This window comes from Ascaphus truei, chromosome 1 (genome assembly GCF_040206685.1).
Source record: "Ascaphus truei isolate aAscTru1 chromosome 1, aAscTru1.hap1, whole genome shotgun sequence".
NCBI classification, from domain to species: Eukaryota; Metazoa; Chordata; class Amphibia; order Anura; family Ascaphidae; genus Ascaphus; species Ascaphus truei.
The window spans coordinates 551090094-551114871 of NC_134483.1; the positions used below are offsets into that span (position 1 = coordinate 551090094).

Genomic DNA, 24778 nt, shown 5'->3' on the forward strand with positions numbered 1-24778 from the left:
ACTGGTGAGCGGTTTTATATTTCTTGTCACAGGCAATAGTCTTGCCAAATCCCCGAGCACAAAACGTAAAAACTAAATACTGTCATATTCCAGAAGAAACAGGTCACTTTGCATGTGCAATGTTTTTATTTCTGTGAAACACAGACACGTACAGTAGTATAAAAGTATAATCATGTATACAATACATTGCTATGTGCCCACTACGATAAAAAGAAACAAATATATAAAAACAGCAGAAAGCCCTGTATTACATTGTTACATAGTAAAAGGTTGGAAAAAAAAGACGTAAGTTCATAAAGTTCAACCTATGCTAAATTTAGACATGAGACACTTTATCCTATATCCGTACTTACAGTATAATGATCCAGAGGAAGGCAAACACAGAACCCCAGTGTCACATCATCCAATGATATCTCATAAGGGGAAAAATAAATTCCTTCCCGACGCCAAGAATTGGCATTTACTGTGCTTAAAGAATGCACTTATTGGAAGTGTACATGTTATATTTTGCCTGGTCACATACAAGTTGCATTGAAATCTGCACTGTTGTGTCTTTCCTTTTCTCCTGAGATCCTCTTCATTCACCTGGATCATCACGGACCCGTCACCATTTGTGTGTGAAACCTGTATAAAATACTCACAGACAAATGCTTATATCCCACTCATACACAACCAAGCTATAAGCTATCACTGCATATGTTTTTACACGAAAAACACGAACAGCAGACAACTCCCAACCTCAACTGAATCATTCCGACAGAAAGATTACAAGCCAAAAACGATTACCAAATCTATCACATCTGCACTAAAAACCCGTACAAGAACACCTGCTTAGATACACAGAGATAAACAACCACACGCATACCACTAGTGGCCACATACATCCCTACCCTAGAGGGAATGCGCAAATTAATCAAAGATCTATAACCCATGCTGAAAGTGGATGCGACATTAAAAGAAATCTTCCCCAAACCTCCAAGATATGTATGTATGTCTTTATTTATATAGCGCCATTAATGTACACAGCGCTTCACATTAGTAATACACGTGACAATCATATAAATAACAAATAATACAAATAACAGACCATGGGAATAAGTGCTTCAGACATAAAAGTTACTTTTAGGAAAAGGAGTCCCTGCTCCGAGGAGCTGACAATCTAAATGTTTTTTAAACCCATAATTATTAAGTTGTACTATTCCATAAATCACCTTCCAGCGCTGGAACACACTTTAAACCCATTCACATAAAGGTGTCATATGGAATATCACCACTTAATAAATATGGATCTAAACCCCTTGTGTGCCAGAGGCCACCATGAGCACTCGCGATTACGCGATAGCACTGTCACTGATGATAGAACAGTCCTCCCTTTCCGTTTCACTGGTACGTGATCACCCCTAGAAAAAGGAGTGTTCTTTATATGTAGCTACCACGTCATTGGGCCCTTGGAGTGTCAGTCACTATTACATAGTAGCTACATTCATAGGGTACCCAAAGGGTTAATGTCTTGAATTGTCAGAGTAAAATACATGACACGAAGTGGCCTTTTGAATGGTATGCTTCTATGCAATGTCTGATATTTAACAAGCTCGGCACTCTGGATAAAGCATTTCTCCAATTTGAGGAAGCAAATGGTCATTTGGAGCATGGAATATGCTTCTCTTCTCTATGCATCCTATGATGTTTAACAAGATTTGAATTATCGTTAAAACATTTCCCACATTCAGAGCAAATAAATGGTTTCTCTCCTGTGTGAATTCTCTGATGTGTAACAAGATGTGACTTCCTACTAAAACATTTCCCACATTCAGAGCAAATAAATGGTTTCACTCCTGTGTGAATTCTCTGGTGTGTAACAAGATGCGACTTCCTGTTAAAACATTTTCCACATTCAAAGCAAACAAATGGCTTCTCTCCTGTGTGAATTATCCAATGCCTATTAAGATCACCCTTACTACTAAAGCTTTTCTGACATCCAGAGCAAGTAAACAGCTTTTCCCCTATGTGAATTCTATGATGTTGAAAAAGATTTGAATTTCTGGTAAAACATTTCCCACATTCTGAGCATGCAAATGGTTTCTCTCCTGTGTGAGTTGTCTGACAACTAACAAAAGTTGGTTTACACACACAGTGGATCCCACATTCAGAGCAAGAAAACAACTTCTCTCCCACGTGAATTATCTGATGTCTAACAAGATCTGAGTTACTAGTAAAGCATTCCTGACATTCAGAGCAGTTGTTTAGACTCTCAGTGTTGTGTGTTCTTTGATGACTTGTATAATCTGTTTCATTATTAAAGTTGTTACCACATTCACTGCTCTCATACTTTATTACTGACAAGTTCTTGTGAATTATCTGTGTATTAGCGTTTCCCTCGTTACACTCCTTAATATGAGTAGCTGCATATTCTGTCCCGGTATGTTCTCTGGGAGTATAAATGTGGGAGGCTGTGAGATTTCCTTCTTCACATGAAGTTGATTCATCAGCCATAATTCCCATAGTATTTCTCTGTCTTTTGCTTGGTTTATTTTGCCTCAAGCAATTTTCTCCCTGATCACTTGTAATAACAGTGTTCTCTTCCTTTACACAATCTGGTGAGAAGAGAGGAGTGTGACATCCTGCAGGTGTATTACTGCTCATGGATCCATCTGTTTGAAAGAAATGCACTGTGAGTAAAGAAGTTCATTAGTAGTTTAAAATTATGTAACATTTCTGGTTGAACATTTCAGTTAGTATAAAATACACATCCCTAATTGCAATAGGCATGTAAGCTAAAGAAGTACTGTGGCAAAGGCCAAAGCATCTAAGGGTTTAACTTACCTTTTATATAGCTGTAACGGTGTTTCCCCCACCCAATCGCAGATAGGGGTCATTACAGGGTGTGTGGTGCCTCTACCTGCTGGCAACAGGAGGGCTGAGTCATCCGCCGATGGTAGTGGGGACACAGGAACAGGCTTCTGGTGTTCATACCTCACATATCTCCTTAGCAGTGCAGCGCCTCCATCTGCCGGAGGCTCTAGGAACTGAAGGTGATCTCCCATGGTAGAACTTATTACCTCTCCCCCAGTAAGGTCACGCACCAGGCAGGAGGTATATTGCAAACAGGAACTGGTTTATTACTACACTCTGCAGTAACAGTTACACGGAAGTCTTCTGCAGGATACAGTCTGTCAGGTCAGCTATCACTGAAGATGGTCCCTGGACCGCCCCTACAGGCCAAGGGCACACGCAGCCATCCTAACTATTCCCCACCTCCCTAGCGGAGGAGGTATGGTCCACACTCACTCTCCCCCAAGGGGAAAAGCACATGGGAAGGTCCCAATCTCAGGCTCCCAATTGTGTGACCTGCCTTCCTCAAGTGGGGGAAGGACACTACTAACTTTAGGGCGGTCCTGCCCTTAAGTACAGTCAGAAAGCGCGCACCCTGTTGTCCCAGCTACAACAGGATGTACCACCCCATGCTGTCACTCAAGTGCAGTACCAAAGGTGAGGGAGAAAACCACATACCACTACTACTGGCAACCTAATATTACCAGGGTTTACTACCAGACCATTGGGTAGAATAGTAGTCACAGGGGAAACCTGCTACATAGATATTTTCTGCAAACCTATTGAAAAATGTTCTGGTAACTGATTTGTTTACCTTCTTTCGAGAACACACAGGGTTAAGTTAGCTGAACTGAACACATGTGGCATAGTGGTTAAAGGTATGAATGTCTGGTACAGATGTAGATGTTATTGCACCCAGTAACACAATGTGTGTGTTATTTCACAGTAGTACCATTGAAAACAATGGAAAAGGAGGTAATAAGATATTATTTAACTTGTTATTTTGTGTATTAATGGGGTAACAACACCTGCAATTGTACATCTGTTTGTGTAAGGAACAAGAAACTACTTGCAGAGCAGGACAAGCAGAGGTTCATCTCTGTCACCAGCTGGTGCGTTTATAGTTGGGACCTGAAGACTGGATATTTTTGAGGATCCCACTAATTCTGTCTAACTTTTTCTAATGAATAAAGCAGATGCGCGCAATCTCAATAGATCCCCTTGATTCAAAGTATGTGCTCTCCCTCTGCAGCTTTCACTCTCCCGGGATCAGCGGGGTGGATAGGAAACATGCAAACAAAAAGAAAGCGCAAAAAGGAAAAACACAGTTAGTAAAAATAATTGTCTTTATACCAATTAAAATAAAACTACATAATAAGAAAGTACATAAAAGGGATTCACATCAACCCATAATTCCACAATGACAAGGCACTAATGAGGATCCCTGCAACAAAAGCCCATAGATCTAGAGATGGAAAAAGTCCTGGGAAATAGCTAGATGTTATTAGCTTACATGTGGTTGAAACAGGGACCAGCTTTCATGCAAAGTCAGGGGAAAACCACCGCAATCGACCGAGCACCTGTCGTCACGTCCGCTCCTCGATGTGTGATGACGTCACCTCTACGCGTTTCGCGTCATATGACGCGAAACGCGTAGAGTTGACATCATCACTGTGAGGATTTGGGGGTCACGGCAGTCGCAGCGTGACACCCCCCTTACCTCCTATGGCTCCCGCTGCCGGGGGACGTCCTCGCCGCCGGTCCCACCAGGTTCCCATGGATCTGGGTCTTCCCCGTCGTCCCCGACGGGCCACCGCTGCCCCGCAGGCACCCCGGCGGCTGCCATTTGTGCTGGGCACGCGCTCTCCGACATTACAGAGCGCGCGCCAGGCGCAGATAATTTATTCATTGCACTAGCATGGCTCTCCCTTGTTTCCATTACTCAAGTTTCTACCCGGCTTGGTGGACTGCTCTCTCTCTGGCTCTCGACCCCGGCTCTCCCTTGACCTCGCAGCTTCTCACATCCCACGACCACAGCTTGGACCCCGACCTTCCGGATCTCTCCTCTCCCTGACCTTGGCTAACGTCAACCACTACGTCTCTTCATCAACCGGTACCGGCAAGTATTGCTACTGCTACTCTCCACCTGGTCAGGCAACACTTAACACCACACTCCGGACACGCTCCTGCTGCGGGTGCGTGCACATATACGTCCCCACCTCAGTATAAGGGACGGGTCTGGTCTGCGGGCAGCACCGGCGTAACAATCACGCATCGAGGAGCGGACGTGACGACAGGTGCTCGGTCGATTGCGGTGGTTTTCCCCCGACTTTGCATGAAAGCTGGTCCCTGTTTCAACCACATGTAAGCTAATAACATCTAGCTATTTCCAAGGACTTTTTCCATCACTAGATCTATGGGCTTTTGTTGCAGGGATCCTCATTAGTGCCTTGTCATTGTGGAATTGTGGGTTCATGTGAATCCCTTTTATGTACTTTCTTATTATGTAGTTTTATTTTAATTGGTAGAAAGACAATTATTTTTACTAACTGTGTTTTTCCTTTTTGCACTTTCTTTTTGTTTGCATGTTTCCTATCCACCCCGCTGATCCCGGGAGAGTGAAAGCTGCAGAGGGAGAGCACATACTTTGAATCAAGGGGATCTATTGAGATTGCGCACATTTCCTTTATTCATTAGAAAAAGATAGACAGAATTAGTGGGATCCTCAAAAATATCCAGTCTTCAGGTCCCAACTATAAACACACCAGCTGGTGACAGACGAACCTCTGCTTGTCCTGCTCTGCAAGTAGTTTCTTGTTCCTGACACAAACCTCACATGAGATATTTTGTATTAAAATAGTTATGAAGAATATAAAGTGTAACCTGAGCTCCTGTTTGCTGGATCCCCACAGGACTGACGTCCCTATTACAATGAGAGGAACCTCCTCTTACCCAGTGAGCTGAGGTTCTGGTTATTCTCCATCACATCCTTGTAAGACCCCCAGTGTCCTTCTAAATACTCCCATTCCTCCATGGAGAAATAGACAGCAACATCATCACACTTTATAGGCACCTGAAACACAGAGAATCCCCCACTCAGTATCCAGGTATAATAACTGGTCCTGTAAGAATCTTTTACTTATAGAAAGCCAGGTGAGCAAGGGAGAGAGGAAAATACAGATACATGGAACAAAGTTTGTACAAGACCAGGCTGAATGAAGACATAAAGATGGTAAAATGTAACAGTGCCCAGCAGCCCTCACCTCTCCGGTCAGCAGGTGAATGATCTTGTTGGTGAGTTCCAGGATCTTCTCAGACATCAGCTTCTTGTCATTGCTTCTCTCATGTATCAGGGAGTTAGTTGGATGATCCATGTCGGGTCTCTGGGACCTGCAGAATCCTTCTGGCACACAGGGACTGCTGCTGTCTGTGATACGGTCACCATTCTTCTTCACAACTATATAATCCTACATACAGAGAAACAGTAATAAATATCCCTGTGCAGAGTAAGAGACACACGTGGATATGTGTCATATTCCTGCAGATTTGTTGCTTATCAGTGAGAGGGAGAAATTTCGTGTCACCAGCTCTATAATCACGTAATCTATTCAGTGGCCTCCCCACCAATTCTGTCTATTGTATCACTGACTTTACTACACCACACTCACTGACCCCACTGTGCCAATATGAGCACAAAGATCATGGATTGTACAAACATTACACATAATATGTAATCATTACAGGACTTGTGCCATTCTGAGGATGTTACAGAATAATGTAACACAGGCACAATATATTCATATAATAATATAAATAATATATGTAGGGGATCCAGGATCTCTCTCTCCACAGTGGACAGACAGCGCGAGAGGGGAGGGACAGACAGCGCGAGAGGGGAGGGACAGACAGCGCGAGAGGGGAGGGACAGACAGCGCCAGAGGGGAGGGACAGACAGCGCCAGAGGGGAGGGACAGACAGCGCCAGAGGGGAGGGACAGACAGCGCCAGAGGGGAGGGACAGACAGCGCCAGAGGGGAGGGACAGACAGCGCCAGAGGGGAGGGACAGACAGCGCCAGAGGGGAGGGACAGACAGCGCCAGAGGGGAGGGACAGACAGCGCCAGAGGGGAGGGACAGACAGCGCCAGAGGGGAAGGACAGACAGCGCCAGAGGGGAGGGACAGACAGCGCCAGAGGGGAGGGACAGACAGCGCCAGAGGGGAGGGACACAGCGCCAGAGGGGAGGGACAGACAGCGCCAGAGGGGAGGGACAGACAGCGCCAGAGGGGAGGGACAGACAGCGCCAGAGGGGAGGGACAGACAGTTCCAGAGGGGAGGGACAGACAGCGCCAGAGGGGAGGGACAGACAGCGCCAGAGGGGAGGGACAGACAGCGCCAGAGGGGAGGGACAGACAGCGCCAGAGGAGAGGGACAGACAGCGCCAGAGGGGAGGGACAGACAGCGTCAGAGGGGAGGGAGGGACAGACAGCGCCAGAGGGGAGGGACAGACAGCGCCAGAGGGGAGGGACAGACAGCGCCAGAGGGGAGGGACAGACAGCGCCAGAGGGGAGGGACAGACAGCGCCAGAGGGGAGGGACAGACAGCGCCAGAGGGGAGGGACAGACAGCGCCAGAGGGGAGGGACAGACAGCGCCAGAGGGGAGGGACAGACAGCGCCAGAGGGGAGGGACAGACAGCGCCAGAGGGGAGGGACAGACAGCGCCAGAGGGGAGGGACAGACAGCGCCAGAGGGGAGGGACAGACAGCGCCAGAGGGGAGGGACAGACAGCGCCAGAGGGGAGATACAGACAGCGCCAGAGGGGAGGGACAGACAACGCCAGAGGGGAGGGACAGACAGCGCCAGAGGGGAGGGACAGACAGCGCCAGAGGGGAGGGACAGACAGCGCCAGAGGGGAGGGACAGACAGCGCCAGAGGGGAGGGACACACAGCGCCAGAGGGGAGGGACAGACAGCGCCAGAGGGGAGGGACAGACAGCGCCAGAGGGGAGGGACAGACAGCGCCAGAGGGGAGGGACAGACAGCGCCAGAGGGGAGGGACAGACAGCGCCAGAGGGGAGGGACAGACAGCGCCAGAGGGGAGGGACACACAGCGCCAGAGGGGAGGGACACACAGCGTCAGAGGGGAGGGACACACAGCGCCAGAGGGGAGGGACAGACAGCGCCAGAGGGGAGGGACAGACAGCGACATAGATGTTATGGACATAAACATGTCTCTTACTGGACTTAACTACTGTACATCCTGTGTCAATCCCCTATCTTCTGCTGCCCAAACATGTCCTTATGTGTCCCTGGGCTCTCCCCGTACCCAAACATCCTGCCTGCGCCTGGGCTCTCCCCGTACCCAAACATCCTGTTGCTCCCTGGCTCTCTCCGTACCCAAACATCCTGTTGCTCCCGGGCTCTCCCCGTACCCAAACATCCTGCCTGCGCCTGGGCTCTCCCCGTACCAAACATCCTGCCTGCGCCTGGGCTCTCCCCGTACCCAAACATCCTGCCTGCGCCTGGGCTCTCCCCGTACCCAAACATCCTGCCTGCTCCCGGGCTCTCCCCGTACCCAAACATCCTGCCTGCGCCTGGGCTCTCCCCGTACCCAAACATCCTGCCTGTGCCTGGGCTCTCCCCGTACCCAAACATCCTGCCTGCGCCTGGGCTCTCCCCGTACCCAAACATCCTGCCTGCGCCTGGGCTCTCCCCGTACCCAAACATCCTGCCTGCTCCCGGGCTCTCCCCGTACCCAAACATCCTGCCTGCGCCTGGGCTCTCCCCGTACCCAAACATCCGGCCTGCTCCCGGGCTCTCCCCGTACCCAAACATCCTGCCTGCTCCCGGGCTCTCCCCGTACCCAAACATCCTGCCTGCGCCTGGGCTCTCCCCGTACCCAAACATCCTGCCTGCGCCAGGGCTCTCCCCGTACCCAAACATCCTGCCTGCGCCTGGGCTCTCCCCGTACCCAAACATCCTGCCTGCGCCTGGGCTCTCCCCGTACCCAAACATCCTGCCTGCGCCTGGGCTCTCCCCGTACCCAAACATCCTGCCTTGCTCCCGGGCTCTCCCCGTACCCAAACATCCTGCCTGCGCCTGGGCTCTCCCCGTACCCAAACATCTTGCCTGTGCCTGCGCTCTCCCCGTACCCAAACATCCTGCCTGCGCCCGGGCTCTCCCCGTACCCAAACATCCTGCCTGCTCCCGGGCTCTCCCCGTACCCAAACATCCTGCCTGCGCCTGGGCTCTCCCCGTACCCAAACATCCTGCCTGTGCCTCGGCTCTCCCAGTACCCAAACATCCTGCTGCTCCCGGGCTCTCCCCGTACCCAAACATCCTGCCTGCGCCTGGGCTCTCCCCGTACCCAAACATCCTGCCTGCGAACGGGCTCTCCCCGTACCCAACCATCCTGCCTGCTCCCGGGCTCTCCCCGTACCCAAACATCCTGCCTGCGCCCGGGCTCTCCCCGTACCCAAACATCCTGCCTGTGCCTCGGCTCTCCCAGTACCCAAACATCCTGCTGCTCCCGGGCTCTCCCCGTACCCAAACATCCTGCCTGCACCTGGGCTCTCCCCGTACCCAAACATCCTGCCTGCGAACGGGCTCTCCCCGTACCCAACCATCCTGCCTGCTCCCGGGCTCTCACCGTACCCAAACATCCTGCCTGTGCCTGGGCTCTCCCCGTACCCAAACATCCTGCCTGCGCCTGGGCTCTCCCCGTACCCAAACATCCTGCCTGCGCCTGGGCTATCCCGTACCCAAACATCCTGCCTGCTCCCGGGCTCTTCCCGTACCCAAACATCCTGCCTGCGCCTGGGCTCTCCCCGTACCCAAACATCCTGCCTGCGCCTGGGCTCTCCCTGTACCCAAACATCCTGCCTGCGCCTGGGATCTCCCCGTACCCAAACATCCTGCCTGCGCATGGGCTCTCCCCGTACCCAAACATCCTGCCTGCGCCTGGGCTCTCCCCGTACCCAAACATCCTGCCTGCGCCCGGGCTCTCCCCGTACCCAAACATCCTGCCTGCGCCCGGGCTCTACCCGTACCCAAACATCCTGCCTGCGCCCGGGCTCTCCCCGTACCCAAACATCCTGCCTGCGCCCGGGCTCTCGCCGTACCCAAACATCCTGCCTGCGCCTGGGCTCTCCCCGTACCCAAACATCCGGCCTGCGCCCGGGCTCTCCCCGTACCCAAACATCCTGCCTGCGCCTGGGCTCTCCCCGTACCCAAACATCCTGCCTGCTCCCGGGCTCTCCCCATACCCAAACATCCTGCCTGCTCCCGGGCTCTCCCCGTACCCAAACATCCTGCCTGCGCCTGGGCTCTCCCCGTACCCAAACATCCTGCTGCTCCCGGGCTCTCCCCATACCCAAACATCCTGCCTGCGCCCGGGCTCTCCCCATACCCAAACATCCTGCCTGCGCCCGGGCTCTCCCCATACCCAAACATCCTGCCTGCGCCCGGGCTCTCCCCGTACCCAAACATCCTGCCTGCGCCTGGGCTCTTGCTTTGTCTAATTACATCTGTCCCTGGACATTGCATCACAAGTATCTCCCATATCAATGCTCTGCGGGTCCCGGCTGTAGTGAGAGAGATGGGAGTGATGTTATTATGACAGTCACCAGCAGCTCTCACCTCTCCGGTCAGCAGGTAGATAATCTCCAGGGTGTGATCCAAGATCATCTCAGCCATCGGCTTTTTGTCCTTGTTCATGATCAGTGAGTTAGTCAGATGCTCCAAGAATGGGCTCTGGTCCGTGTGGAAGTGTCTCACCCCGTGGTGACCTCTGCAGTTACTGGTATATATTGTACTTGTATTTCACAGTAATATCATCCTACACATGGGGAGAGAGAGATGTATATATCACCCTGCAGGGACAGAAAAGGGTACAATGGGATAAGTGTCCCTCCTGTCTGTGTCACCCTGCAGTGGGAGGGACAGATGTGAGGGGCTGTGGGACCTGCCTGTGTCACCCTGCAGTGGGAGGGACAGATGTGAGGGACTGTGGGACCTGCCTGTGTCACCCTGCAGTGGGAGGGACAGGTGTGAGGGGCAGTGGGTCCTGTCTGTGTCACCCTGCAGTGGGAGGGACAGATGTGAGGGGCTGTGTGTCCTGTCTGTGTCCCCCTGCAGTGGCAGGGACTGTGTGTCCTGTGTCCCCCTGCAGTGGGAGGGACAGATGTGAGGGACTGCGAGTCCTGTCTTTTATCCTACACCACTGTTTTGCTATTTTTGGACACGTCCACCAAATATGGATCACATCTCCCACACCCCCACAGCCCCTCCAGCACAGATCTGAATAACCGGGATAAAACTTGCTTAGTCTTTGTGGGGTCATGTACCATCTAAATAGGATCTTATACGCATTCTCCATTGTTCTAGCGCAAATAGATGTCTTGGCCACTCCTTCCCAAATATTCCCGCATTCCTCATTTGAGATTTCCGTTTGCAAATCATGTTTCCATCCCTCCATATATTTACATTGTATTCTTTCACAATCTGACACTAACTCTTTATCTATAGAGGAGATGAGGCCTTTCTGAACTTTTTTGTTACTACACAGCTTTTTCAGACCCGGTCCATTCTTTATTGTATTGTATGTCTTTATTTATATAGCGCCATTAATGTACATAGCGCTTCACAGTAGTAATACATGTGGTAATCATATAAATAACAGATCATGGGAATAAGTGCTTTAGACATAAAAGTAACATTAAGGAAGAGGAGTCCCTGCCCCGAGGAGCTTACAGTCTAATTGGTAGGTAGGGAGAACGTACAGAGACAGGAGGAGGGAGTTCTGGTAAGTGCGTCTGCAGGGGGCCAAGCTTTATGTATCGTGTGTTCAGAATGTTCACAGTGCTATTCATATGCTTCTTTAAGCAAGTGTGTCTTAAGGTGGGTCTTAAAGGTGGATAGAGAGGGTGCTAGTCGGGTACTGAAGGGAAGGGCATTCCAGAGGTGTGGGGCAGTCAGTGAGAAAGGTTTAAGGCAGGAGAGGGCTTTAGATACAAAGGGGGTAGAGAGAAGACATCCTTGAGAAGAACGCAAGAGTCGGGGTGGTGCATAGCGAGAAATTAGGGCAGAGATGTAAGGAGGGGCAGAAGAGTGTAAAGCTTTAAAAGTGAGGAGGAGAATTGAGTGTGAGATGCGGGATTTGATCGGAAGCCAGGAGAGGGATTTCATGAGGGGAGATGCTGAGACAGATCTAGGAAAGAGTAGAGTGATTCTGGCAGCAGCGTTTAGGATAGATTGTAGGGAAGACAGGTGAGAGGCAGGAAGGCCGGAGGTTACAGTAATCATTATAAAAATGTCCTTGTCCGATCTGCTTTATAAAGTGTCTAACTTGAAGGTATATACGAAAGGGAATGGGGGTGGGCGGGTTGGGGGGGAAGGGAGGGGGACCGCTGCTCAGTTGTTGCCATACAGGTAATTATAGATGAGAAATAATCTGGTCTGGTAAGTAGTAGTAATGCTAACCTAGAGAGAGAGAGCCGGTGTGGCAGAGAGCCGGTGTGGCAGAGAGCCGGCGTGGCAGAGAGCCCGGTGTGGCAGAGAGCCGGCGTGGCAGAGAGCCCGGCGTGGCAGAGAGCCCGGCGTGGCAGAGAGCCCGGCGTGGCAGAGAGCCCGGTGTGGCAGAGAGCCCGGTGTGGCAGAGAGCCCGGTGTGGCAGAAGCCGGTGTGGCAGAGAGCCCGGTGTGGCAGAGAGCCCGGTGTGGCAGAGAGCCGGCGTGGCAGAGAGCCCGGTGTGGCAGAGAGCCGGCGTGGCAGAGAGCCCGGTGTGGCAGAGAGCCCGGTGTGGCAGAGAGCCCGGTGTGGCAGAGAGCCCGGTGTGGCAGAGAGCCCGGTGTGGCAGAGAGCCCGGTGTGGCAGAGAGCCCGGTGTGGCAGAGAGCCCGGTGTGGCAGAGCGCTCAGGAGACCCCGAGTGAACAATGGTAAGCTGCAAATACTAAAATCAAAACTTTCATTCAGGAATAGGAATAAAATAAGGTGGTACGTATAAAGGGCAAAACTACTAACTAAGATTAAAAAAATGAATCCTAATTGAATTTACTTTACTAAATTCTCATGTAACTATGTGGCTATGTCACCAATGCCGGTTTAGTTCCCGTCTGCAGCAGAACGGGTTTCCCCGGTGATTAGAACATAGTTGCCTTGGCGATTGTAATTGCCATAAAGGCGATATGCCGGCAGTGACGTGTCTCGCAGGTCTCTGTGTGTTTAGAGTACCGCAGTGGTATGACCACGCGTGTCTCCCCACATATAAAGGCGATATGCCGGCAGTGACGTGTCTCACAGGTCTCTGTGTGTTTAGAGTACCGCAGTGGTATGACCACGCGTGTCTCCCCACATATAAAGGCGATATGCCGGCAGTGACGTGTCTCACAGGTCTCTGTGTGTTTAGAGTACCGCAGTGGTATGACCACGCGTGTCTCCCCACATATAAAGGCGATATGCCGGCAGTGACGTGTCTCGCAGGTCTCTGTGTGTTTAGAGTACCGCAGTGGTATGACCACGCGTGTCTCCCCACATATAAAGGCGATATGCCGGCAGTGACGTGTCTCGCAGGTCTCTGTGTGTTTAGAGTACCGCAGTGGTATGACCACGCGTGTCTCCCCACATATAAAGGCGATATGCCGGTAGTGACGTGTCTCGCAGGTCTCTGTGTGTTTAGAGTACCGCAGTGGTATGACCACGCGTGTCTCCCCACATATAATTAGTTGTTATCATGCAGCGTTGAGGCGAGTGGTTCGGGACACCCCCATATAGTGCGGGACACCCCCATATAGTGCGGGACACCCCCATATAGTGCGGGACACCCCCATATAGTGCGCGCTTAGCTTGTGATTCTCAGTCTCGTATTACGCTATAGTACTGTACAGGCGTACCCCGCATACACACACACACTATACACACACACACACACACACACTATACATACATATACACACACACTATACAGGCATACCCCGCATACACACACACACACACTATACAGGCATACCCCGCATACACACACACACTATACATACATACATACACACACACACAAACACACACTATACAGGCATACCCCGCATACACACACACACACACTGTACAGGCATACCACGCATACACACACACACACACACACACACACACACACACACACACACACACACACACACACACACACACACTATACATACATACATGCACACACACACACTATACAGGCATACCCCGCATACACACACACACACACACACACACTATACATACATACATTCATACACACACACACTATTATATTGTATTGTATGTCTTTATTTATATAGCGCCATAAATGTACATAGCGCTTCACAGTAGTAATACATATCATATAAATAACAAATAATATAAATAACAGATCATGGGAATAAGTGCTTCAGACATACTGTAAAAGTAACATTAAGGAAGGAGTCCCTGCTCCGAGGAGCTTAACACACACACACACACACACACACACACACACACACACACACACACACACACACACACACACACACACACACACACACACACACACTATACAAATGTAGCCATGCTGTAAAATGGTTGCAGTCATCTCTCCTGCTGACAGTAAGGCCTGGTAAGTTGTGGGCATGCCAGCAGTAATTATGGAGGTTTGCCCTCACACCCTGGTGAGGTGCCCTATGTATGGATGGGAGTGGTCACATGCTCTGACTCCATGGTTAGTGATGTCAGAGGTGTGCCAGCCCCCAGAGTGTACATAAGGCACAGCACTGATCAGAAGTTAGGAGCGTGAGTAGATGTTGCTAAGTGGTTGGAGGTATTAGGTAATAGGTTCTTCCCAGTTCTGGAAGGAGGGAAAGAAGTTAAGTTGAAAGCAGCTGAATAATGAGACTGTGACCAGGGACCTGGCACAGAATAGATATCCCTGCGGGGATAGGGAATCCCTAATTCAGGAGGACAATACCTTTCAAAGGGAAGTACGGTGAACAATGGAGGGCTGATTACACCCCATTGTGGAGGGCAGTTGGCCCACCGTACTAATAAAGATGATCCTGATTAAAGACACTCTCGTGTGCAAGTGTGGAGTCATTGCACAGAGAGAAGCACCACAGAGGAGTTCCTCATCAGATTCATCCCCAAGCGGACGCCGGGATCCTGATGAGGTGGAGGCGCTGCACTGGATATAGGTAGGACTCATGCACACTACCTCAGCTGCCTGTCTGGGTTGGCAAATCCCCACACACCATCATGCGGGAGACTCAGGAGTCCTGTTGCCAACAGGTGCACCACCATACACTACCATGTAATGGGGACTGGTTAGACCACAGGGGCCAATGTGAGATTGGGTGGGTCAGGCTAGTCCAGAAACACCGTAACACATACATACACACACACACACACTATACAGGCATACCCCGCATACACACACACAAACACACACACACACACACTGTACAGGCATACCCCGCACACACACACTATACATACACACACACACACACTATACAGGCATACCCCGCATACACACACACACACACACGCACACTGTACAGTATTACTTTTTAAACCTGGAACAAACTTTGCACTAAATATGTTAAGCGAACCCAGTTACATTTGCATATAAAGGGCGAGTGTCTTGTAACACCACGAAAGATAACCCGATGAGCTTTAGGCTAGAAACAATCTTTTACACTGTTAAAGGATTTTTTGCAACCACTTGCCTGCCACGCCCGGCTCAAAAAAACTCAGATCTTTGTTTTAAAAACAGAGTAACTTTTATGTTTTCTTGCTATATAGTTGCATCTAGACTGAGTTCCTAAAGCTGAGAGAGAGATGACGTGTGTGTGTGTGTGTGTGTGTGTGTGTGTGTGTGTGTGTGTGTGTGTGTGTGTGTGTGTTTCGGTCCTGAGCACACCCTGAGGAAGGTCCTGCCTAAGACATGCAAATGCACATACAGTAATATTTACAGTTGCAATGAGTGAACTGTTACATTGTCTCTGGGATGCATGCGGTGTACAGCACCGGCGCACTACCCCTTACCATCCCCAGTCAAACGGACTATGTGAGAGGTTTAACGGTACCCTGAAGCAGATGCTTCGGACCTTTATAGAGGCGGAGGGGAAAGACTGGGAGATTCATTTACAGCACTTGCTGTTTGCATACCGAGAGGTACCACAGTGACAGGAATCGGCGTTCTCCACGCTCCCCACACAGAGCACTCCCTCCCCGCAGGGAGCCCCTGGACACACAAAACGATCCTGCCTTACCGGCCTCCATGGCTCCCCGCCCCTGCCGCCGTCGCGGGATCACTCCCCTCGGCGATTCCTCTGCACAGCGCTGCGCGCGCCCACGCCCTCCTGCACGCACACCTGCACCATCCACTGGCTCGGTTCACACGCGTACACGAGTTACGGAGCACGCTCAGTCTGCACACTCTTATTCCCGTCCCCTGGACCTCAGGCTCCGCCCCCGCACACTGCACGGGCACACTCAGGTTACCAACAAGACTCACCTGGCCTGTTATGCCTGCACCAATCTGCAGTGTCTCCCTGTAGCTATTCCTGTCCCGCCTCCGTTCCTAATTGGACCTTCCTGCTTTATCTAGCTCCTCTCTACTCTCAGTCTTTGCTCGACATAGTCTCTGTATGGAAGTACTTCTGGATTCTCTCAGTGTTTTCACAGGTTCTGACGCAGCTCGTATGACTACCCCCTCTGGCTCTCGATCTCGGCACTCCTTGGACAACGCTCACTCTGGTAACCCCTTGAACACGGCTTGGACTACGACCTATCTCCACTCTCCACTCCCTGATTTCGGCAAGGCATCCTTCACTCTATCTCTACAACCGGTACCGGCAAGTATTGTCTACCTTACTACACCTGGCCTGGCAACGCTTCATACCACACTCCGGACACGCTCCCTTTGCTGCGGGTGCGTGTATTACCACTTCCCCCTTCAGCTCAGGGGATGGGTCTGGTCTGCGGGCAGCACCGGCGTAACACGCAGGAATCTACAGGCTTCTCCCCCTTCGAGCTACTATATGGCCGCAGGGTACGTGGACCTCTGGACCTATTCCGTGAGGTATGGGAAGGGGAGGCTACTGCTACTGATGCTTCTGTGATCCAGTATGTAATAGATCTCCGAGACCGGTTAGAGATGCTCATGGGGGTGGCCCAGGACCACCTCAGGGCCGCTCAGACCAAGCAAAAGCAATGGTATGACCAGAATGCCCGTAGCAGGGAATTCATCCCAGGACAGCAGGTGCTTGTTCCCAAACACACTCGGGAGAACAAGTTGATGGCTGCCTGGTCGGGACCGTACCCGGCCATCCGAAAGGTGAATGAGTACAACTACGTTGTACAGGTAGAGCCTGAGAGGCACAAGACATATCACATTAAGATGTTGAAAGGATACAGAGCACCGAGTATGGGAGCAGTGATGGCCATTTGTAGCCCACTGCTGGAGGATCCGGCGAGCAATGCTCTGCCTGATCTCCTAGGGGAGGCTAGGCAGGGACACACTGTGGAGCAGGTAGAGATAGGGGCACAGTTGAGTGCTAGGCAGCAGGTAGAAGCCAGGGACATGCTAGCTAAGTTTAGGGCCCTCTTCACTGACATGCCAGGGACCACACATCTCACAAAACACCCAGTGCACACAGGGAATCTGCAGCCTCTGCATAAGCACGCTTATAGAGTGTCAGCAGAGGTCAAGACCAGTATGGAGAGGGAGATAGAGGCGATGCTGACCCGAGGGGTAATTACTCCGTCCCAGAGTCCTTGGGCAAGCCCGGTAGTTCTAGTCCCTAAGAAGGACAAGACCACCCGGTTTTGTGTGGAGTACCGCTTGCTCAACGCTGGGACAGTGTCAGATGCCTACCCCATGCCCCGCATGGATGAGTTACTGGATGAACTCGCGGGGGCAAAGTATCTGACCACCATGGATTTGAGCAAAGGCTATTGGTAAATCCCACTGACCCTGGAGGCTAGGGAGAAGTCAGCATTCATCACTCCAAGTGGCCTCTATGAGTTTTTGGTGATGCCATTTGGGATGAAGAATGCCCCGGCTACCTTCCAACGCCTGGTCAATAGGTTACTGGAAGGGATGCAGAGCTATGCCAGGGCTTACTTAGATGACATTGCTGTCTTTAGTAATTCTTGGGACTCCCATTTAGGACATGTAGCTGCGGTGCTAGATAGGATCAGGGAGGCTGGGCTTACCTTGAAACCCACTAAGTGTATGGTAGGGATGGCAGAGGTCCTGTACTTAGGGCACAGGGTGGGTGGAGGGCATCTCAAACCAGAGCCAGCTAAGGTAGAAGCCATAGTTCAGTGGCCTGTTCCAAAAACCAAGAAACAGGTCATGGCATTTTTGGGCACCGCAGGGTACTATAGGAAGTTTGTCCCACAGTACAGCGCCGTGGCCAAACCCCTGACTGATTTGACTAAGAAGCAACTGCCTGTGCTTATCACCTGGACTCCTGCCTGTGAAACTGCTTTCAAGGCACTGAAAACTGCGCTTGCTGGGGCCCCCATACTGGCTGCCCCGGACTATACCAAACATTTCCTCATACAGACTGATGCCTCGGACTATGGCATTGGGGCTGTGTTGAGCCAAGTGGGGGACGACGGTAGAGAGCACCCTGTGGTGTACCTCAGCCGAAAACTACTCCCCAGAGAGGTGGCCTATGCCACCATTGAGAAAGAGTGCTTGAGGGCCATTGTGTGTACACTCAAAAAACTCCAGCCCTATGTGTATGGAAGGGCTTTCACGGTCCTCACAGACCACAACCCCCTGAGTTGGCTGCAGAGGGCATCAGGGGAGAATGCAAAGTTGCTAAGGTGGAGCTTGGCCTTGCAAGAGTTTGAATTTACCATTCAGCACAAAAAGGGTAGTGAAAACAGCAAGAGCCTTGCAAGAGTTTGAATTTACCATTCAGCACAAAAAGGGTAGTGAAAACAGCAATGCTGATGAACTTTCACGTCAGGACTATCCCTCTGAGACTGAGTTCGTTAAGGGTGCCAGCAGTGCCCCACTCCCCGTTAGGGCCAGTGGGCCACAGGTCACCCATTAAGAAGGGGAGGTGTAGAGGGAGAAAGGAAGTGGCCCGGTATTAAAGGGGTTGCACCCCATATGGCCATCCCCTGACCTCACCAGAGAGACAAGGGGTTAACTAGACTGCGGTCCAGGGATGTGGTTTGCACCTTGTTATACCTTGAAAATGTATGTTCCCCTGTTCCCATGTTTCACCTGTAATGTTGTTTCCCAAGGCAGGGATAAAATCCTGCAGAGATTCCTTTGCAGACGCCATCTGCTAGGCTAATAGGTCATGAAGGGCAGCCGGCTGATTAACCTAAGCACGGTGATCAAAAATTTAACTGCCCTGATTGTTTACCCAAAGTCTAGGAGCGAAGTATTGGTCAAACGACTCTGCCAGTCTAATTGTTACCTGAGGGCGGAGAATCATCAAACTGGAGTGGTTTGTAAGTGTTATGTCTACACCTACAAACAATGCAGATACTTCATTTGATAAACTGGTCGTCGCCCCTGATCTAATTATGGGGCTACCCATAGATTCCCAGTACACATGGGCTAATTAGCTGGGGGCATGGGTTAATCTGTGTCTCCTCGTTAGGGATTGGATACAGATAATTGTTCACCAATAGTCTGTATTCAATGTTAAGAATAGGGTTACACAGGTATATAAACTGTGTCAACCCTACAGTTTTTAGTTGTGCTTCTGATTCCACCTGGAATGTCACCGGATTGATGGAGAATTGCTAGCTGATACTTCTCCATTCCCCAACCCTAAGTAAGTGTTACCTTCTTGTCTGTTAATTGTACTATATTGATGTGTTCACCTTTTTTAAGGAATAAATTATATTTTATTATATCTAAGCCTCGTTCAGTTCAACCCAGATATTTGGTGTTCATTATATCTTGTCATAAGCTACCGTGACACAGAGCTCCTCATACTTCCTCCCAAACCTGGCCCTACTACCTCCTTCCACATTACTGTTGGAACTACGATCATACACCCAGTAGCCCAAGCACGCTGCCTAGGGGTCACACTCGACTCCTCTCTCACATTCAAAACATTTCTAAAACTTGTTGCTTTTTCCTCCGCAATATAACAAAGATTCGCCCTTTCCTCTGTTGCTCGACTGCTAAACCTCTGACCCAGGCCCTCATTCTCTCCCGTCTTGATTACTGTAACCTCCTGCTGTCCAGCCTTCCTGCCTCTCACCTGTCTCCCCTACAATCTATCCTAAACGCTGCTGCCAGAATCCCTCTACTCTTTCCGAGATCTGTCTCAGCATCTCCCCCCCTGAAATCCCTCTCCTGGCTTCCGATTAAATCACGTATCTCACACTCCATTCTTCTCCTCAATTTTAAAGCTTTACACTCTTCTGCCCCTCCTTACATCTCGGCCCTAATTTCTCGCTATGCACCATCCCGACTCTGCGTTCTGCTCAAGGATGTCTTCTTTCTACCCCCATTGTATCTAAAGCTCTCGCCCGCCTTAAAACTTTCTCACTGACTGCCCCACACCTCTGGAATGCCCTTCCCCTCAGTACCCGACTAGCACCCTCTCTATCCACCTTTAAGACCCACCTTAAGACACACTTGCTTAAAGAAGCATATGAGTAGCAGCGTGGCTAATACATGATACATAAAGCTTGGCCCCCTGCAGACGCACTTACTAGAACTCCCTCCTACTGTCTTTGTACGTTCTTCCTACCTACCAATTAGACTGTAAGCTCTTCGGAGCAGGGACTCCTCTTCCTTAATGTTACTTTTATGTCTGAAGCACTTATTCCCATGATCTGTTATTTATTTGATTACCCCGTGTATTACTGCTGTGAAGCGCTACACATACACAGTGACACACACACACACACACACACACACACACTGTATTATACACACACTGTATTATACACACACTGTATTATACACACACTGTATTATACACACACTGTATTATACACACACACACTATTATACACACACGCACACACTCACACAGTGACACACACTGTATTATACCCACACACTGTATTATAGACACACACTGTATTAGACACACACACTGTATTAGACACACACACTGTATTAGACACACACACTGTATTAGACACACACACTGTATTAGACACACACACTGTATTAGACACACACACTGTATTAGTCACACACACTGTATTAGACACACACTGTATTATAGACACACACTGTATTAGACACACACTGTATTAGACACACACTGTATTAGACACACACTGTATTAGACACACACTGTATTATAGACACACACTGTATTATAGACACACACTGTATTATAGACACACACTGTATTATAGACACACACTGTATTAGACACACACACTGTATTAGACACACACACTGTATTAGACACACACACTGTATTAGACACACACTGTATTAGACACACACACACTATTATACACACACGCACACACTCACACAGTGACACACACTGTATTATAGACACACACTGTATTATACACAGTGATACACATACACAGTGATATACATACACACACACACACACACACACACACACACACACACACACACACACACACACACACACAGTACTATAGACACACACTGTATTATAGACACACACTATTATACACACACACACACACAGAGATACACATACACAGTGACACACACTGTATTATAGACACACACTGTATTATACACATACACAGTGACACACACTGTATTATACACACACACTGTATTATACACACACACTGTGACACAGACTGTATTATTGACGCACACTGTATTATACACATACACAGTGACACACACTGTATTAGACACACACACTGTATTATACACACACACTATTATACACATACACAGTGACACAGACTGTATTATAGACACACACTGTATTATAGACACACACTGTATTATACACACACTGTATTATACACATACACAGTGACACACACTGTATTATACACATACACAGTGACACACACTGTATTATACACACACTGTATTATACACACACACTGTATTATACACATACACAGTGACACACACTGTATTATAGACACACACTGTATTATACACACACACACACACAGTATTATACACACACACTGTATTATACACACACACACACTGTATTATACACACACACTGTATTATACACATACACAGTGACACACACTGTATTATAGACACACACTGTATTATAGACACACACTATTATACACATACACAGTGACACACACTGTATTATACACACACACTGTATTATACACACACACACTGTATTATAGACACACACTGTATTATAGACACACACTGTATTATACACACTGTATTATACACACTGTATTATACACACACTGTATTATACACACACACTGTATTATACACACACACTGTATTATACACACACACTGTATTATACACACACACTGTATTATACACACACACTGTATTATACACACACACACTGTATTATACACACACACACTGTATTATATACACACACACACTGTATTATACACACACACACACACACTGTATTATACACACACACTGTATTATACACACACACACTGTATTATAGACACACACTGTATTATACACACACACTGTATTATACACACACACTGTATTATACACACACACTGTATTATACACACACACTGTATTATACACACACACTGTATTATACACACACACACTGTATTATACACACACACTGTATTATACACACACACTGTATTATACACACACACTGTATTATACACACACACTGTATTATACACACACACTGTATTATAGACACACACTGTATTATACACACACACACACACTGTATTATAGACACACTGTATTATAGACACACTGTATTATAGACACACACTGTATTATACACACACATTGTATTATACACATACTGTATTATAGACACACACTGTATTATACACACACACTGTATTAGACACACACACACACTGTATTAGACACACACACACTGTATTAGACACACACACACTGTATTAGACACACACACTGTATTAGACACACACACTGTATTAGACACACACACACTGTATTAGACACACACACTGTATTAGACACACACACACACACACTGTATTAGACACACACACACACACACACACACACACACACACACACACACACACACACACTGTATTAGACACACACACTGTATTAGACACACACACAGTATTAGACACACACACACTGTATTAGACACACACACTGTATTAGACACACACACTGTATTATAGACACACACTGTATTATACACACACACTGTATTATACACACACACTGTATTATACACACACACTGTATTATACACACACACTGTATTATACACACACACACTGTATTATACACACACTGTATTATACACACACACACTGTATTATACACACACACACTGTATTATACACACACACACTGTATTATAGACACACACTGTATTATAGACACACACTGTATTATACACACACTGTATTATAGACACACACTGTATTATACACACACACACACACACACACACACACACACACACACTGTATTATACACACACTGTATTATAGACACACACTGTATTATACACACACTGTATTATACACACACTGTATTAGACACACACTGTATTAGACACACACACTGTATTAGACACACACACTGTATTAGACACACACACACTGTATTAGACACACACACACTGTATTAGACACACACACTGTATTAGACACACACACTGTATTAGACACACACACTGTATTAGACACACACACACTGTATTAGACACACACACTGTATTAGACACACACACACACACACACTGTATTAGACACACACACACACACACACACACACACACACACACACACACACACACTGTATTAGACACACACACACACACACACACTGTATTAGACACACACACTGTATTAGACACACACACAGTATTAGACACACACACACTGTATTAGACACACACACTGTATTAGACACACACACTGTATTATAGACACACACTGTATTATACACACACACTGTATTATACACACACACTGTATTATACACACACACTGTATTATACACACACACTGTATTATACACACACTGTATTATACACACACACACACACACTGTATTATACACACACACACTGTATTATACACACACACACTGTATTATAGACACACACTGTATTATAGACACACACTGTATTATACACACACTGTATTATAGACACACACTGTATTATACACACACACACACACACACACACACACACACACACACACACACACACACACACACACACTGTATTATAGACACACACTGTATTATACACACACTGTATTATACACACACTGTATTATACACACACTGTATTATAGACACACACTGTATTAGACACACACACTGTATTATACACATACACAGTGACACAGACTGTATTATACACACACACTGTATTAGACACACACACACTGTATTAGACACACACACACACACACACACACACACACACACACACACACACACACACACACACACACACACACACTGTATTAGACACACACACACACACACACACACACACACACACACACACACACACACACACACACACACACACACTGTATTAGACACACACACACTGTATTAGACACACACACACACACACACACACACACACACACACACACACACACACACACACACACACACACTGTATTAGACACACACACACACACACACACACACACACACACACACACACACACACACACACACACACACACACACACACACTGTATTAGACACACACACACACACACACACACACACTGTATTAGACACACACACACACACACACACACACACACTGTATTAGAC

General features: G+C 48.5%; 1 protein-coding gene across 3 annotated transcripts in view; it reads right to left on the reverse strand.

Annotated features, from left to right (window-relative positions):
- Window positions 1-981: 981 nt before the first annotated feature.
- The window catches only part of LOC142468153 (uncharacterized), a 25432-nt gene continuing 1635 nt past the window's right edge, over window positions 982-24778 (reverse strand). The window contains exons 2-6 of one of the 3 annotated variants that reach the window (XM_075574351.1): window positions 12309-12778; window positions 10467-10665; window positions 6096-6299; window positions 5785-5905; window positions 982-2651 (exon numbers count right to left, since the gene is read on the reverse strand). In XM_075574351.1, the coding sequence (XP_075430466.1) occupies window positions 1639-2651; window positions 5785-5905; window positions 6096-6299; window positions 10467-10544 (1416 nt within the window). In that variant the 5' untranslated portion in view covers window positions 10545-10665; window positions 12309-12778 and the 3' untranslated portion in view covers window positions 982-1638. Of the gene's footprint in view, window positions 2652-5784; window positions 5906-6095; window positions 6300-10466; window positions 11598-12308; window positions 12779-24778 lie in introns of those variants that run through there. The other 2 variants (XM_075574342.1, XM_075574360.1) reach the window with 2 other exon arrangements.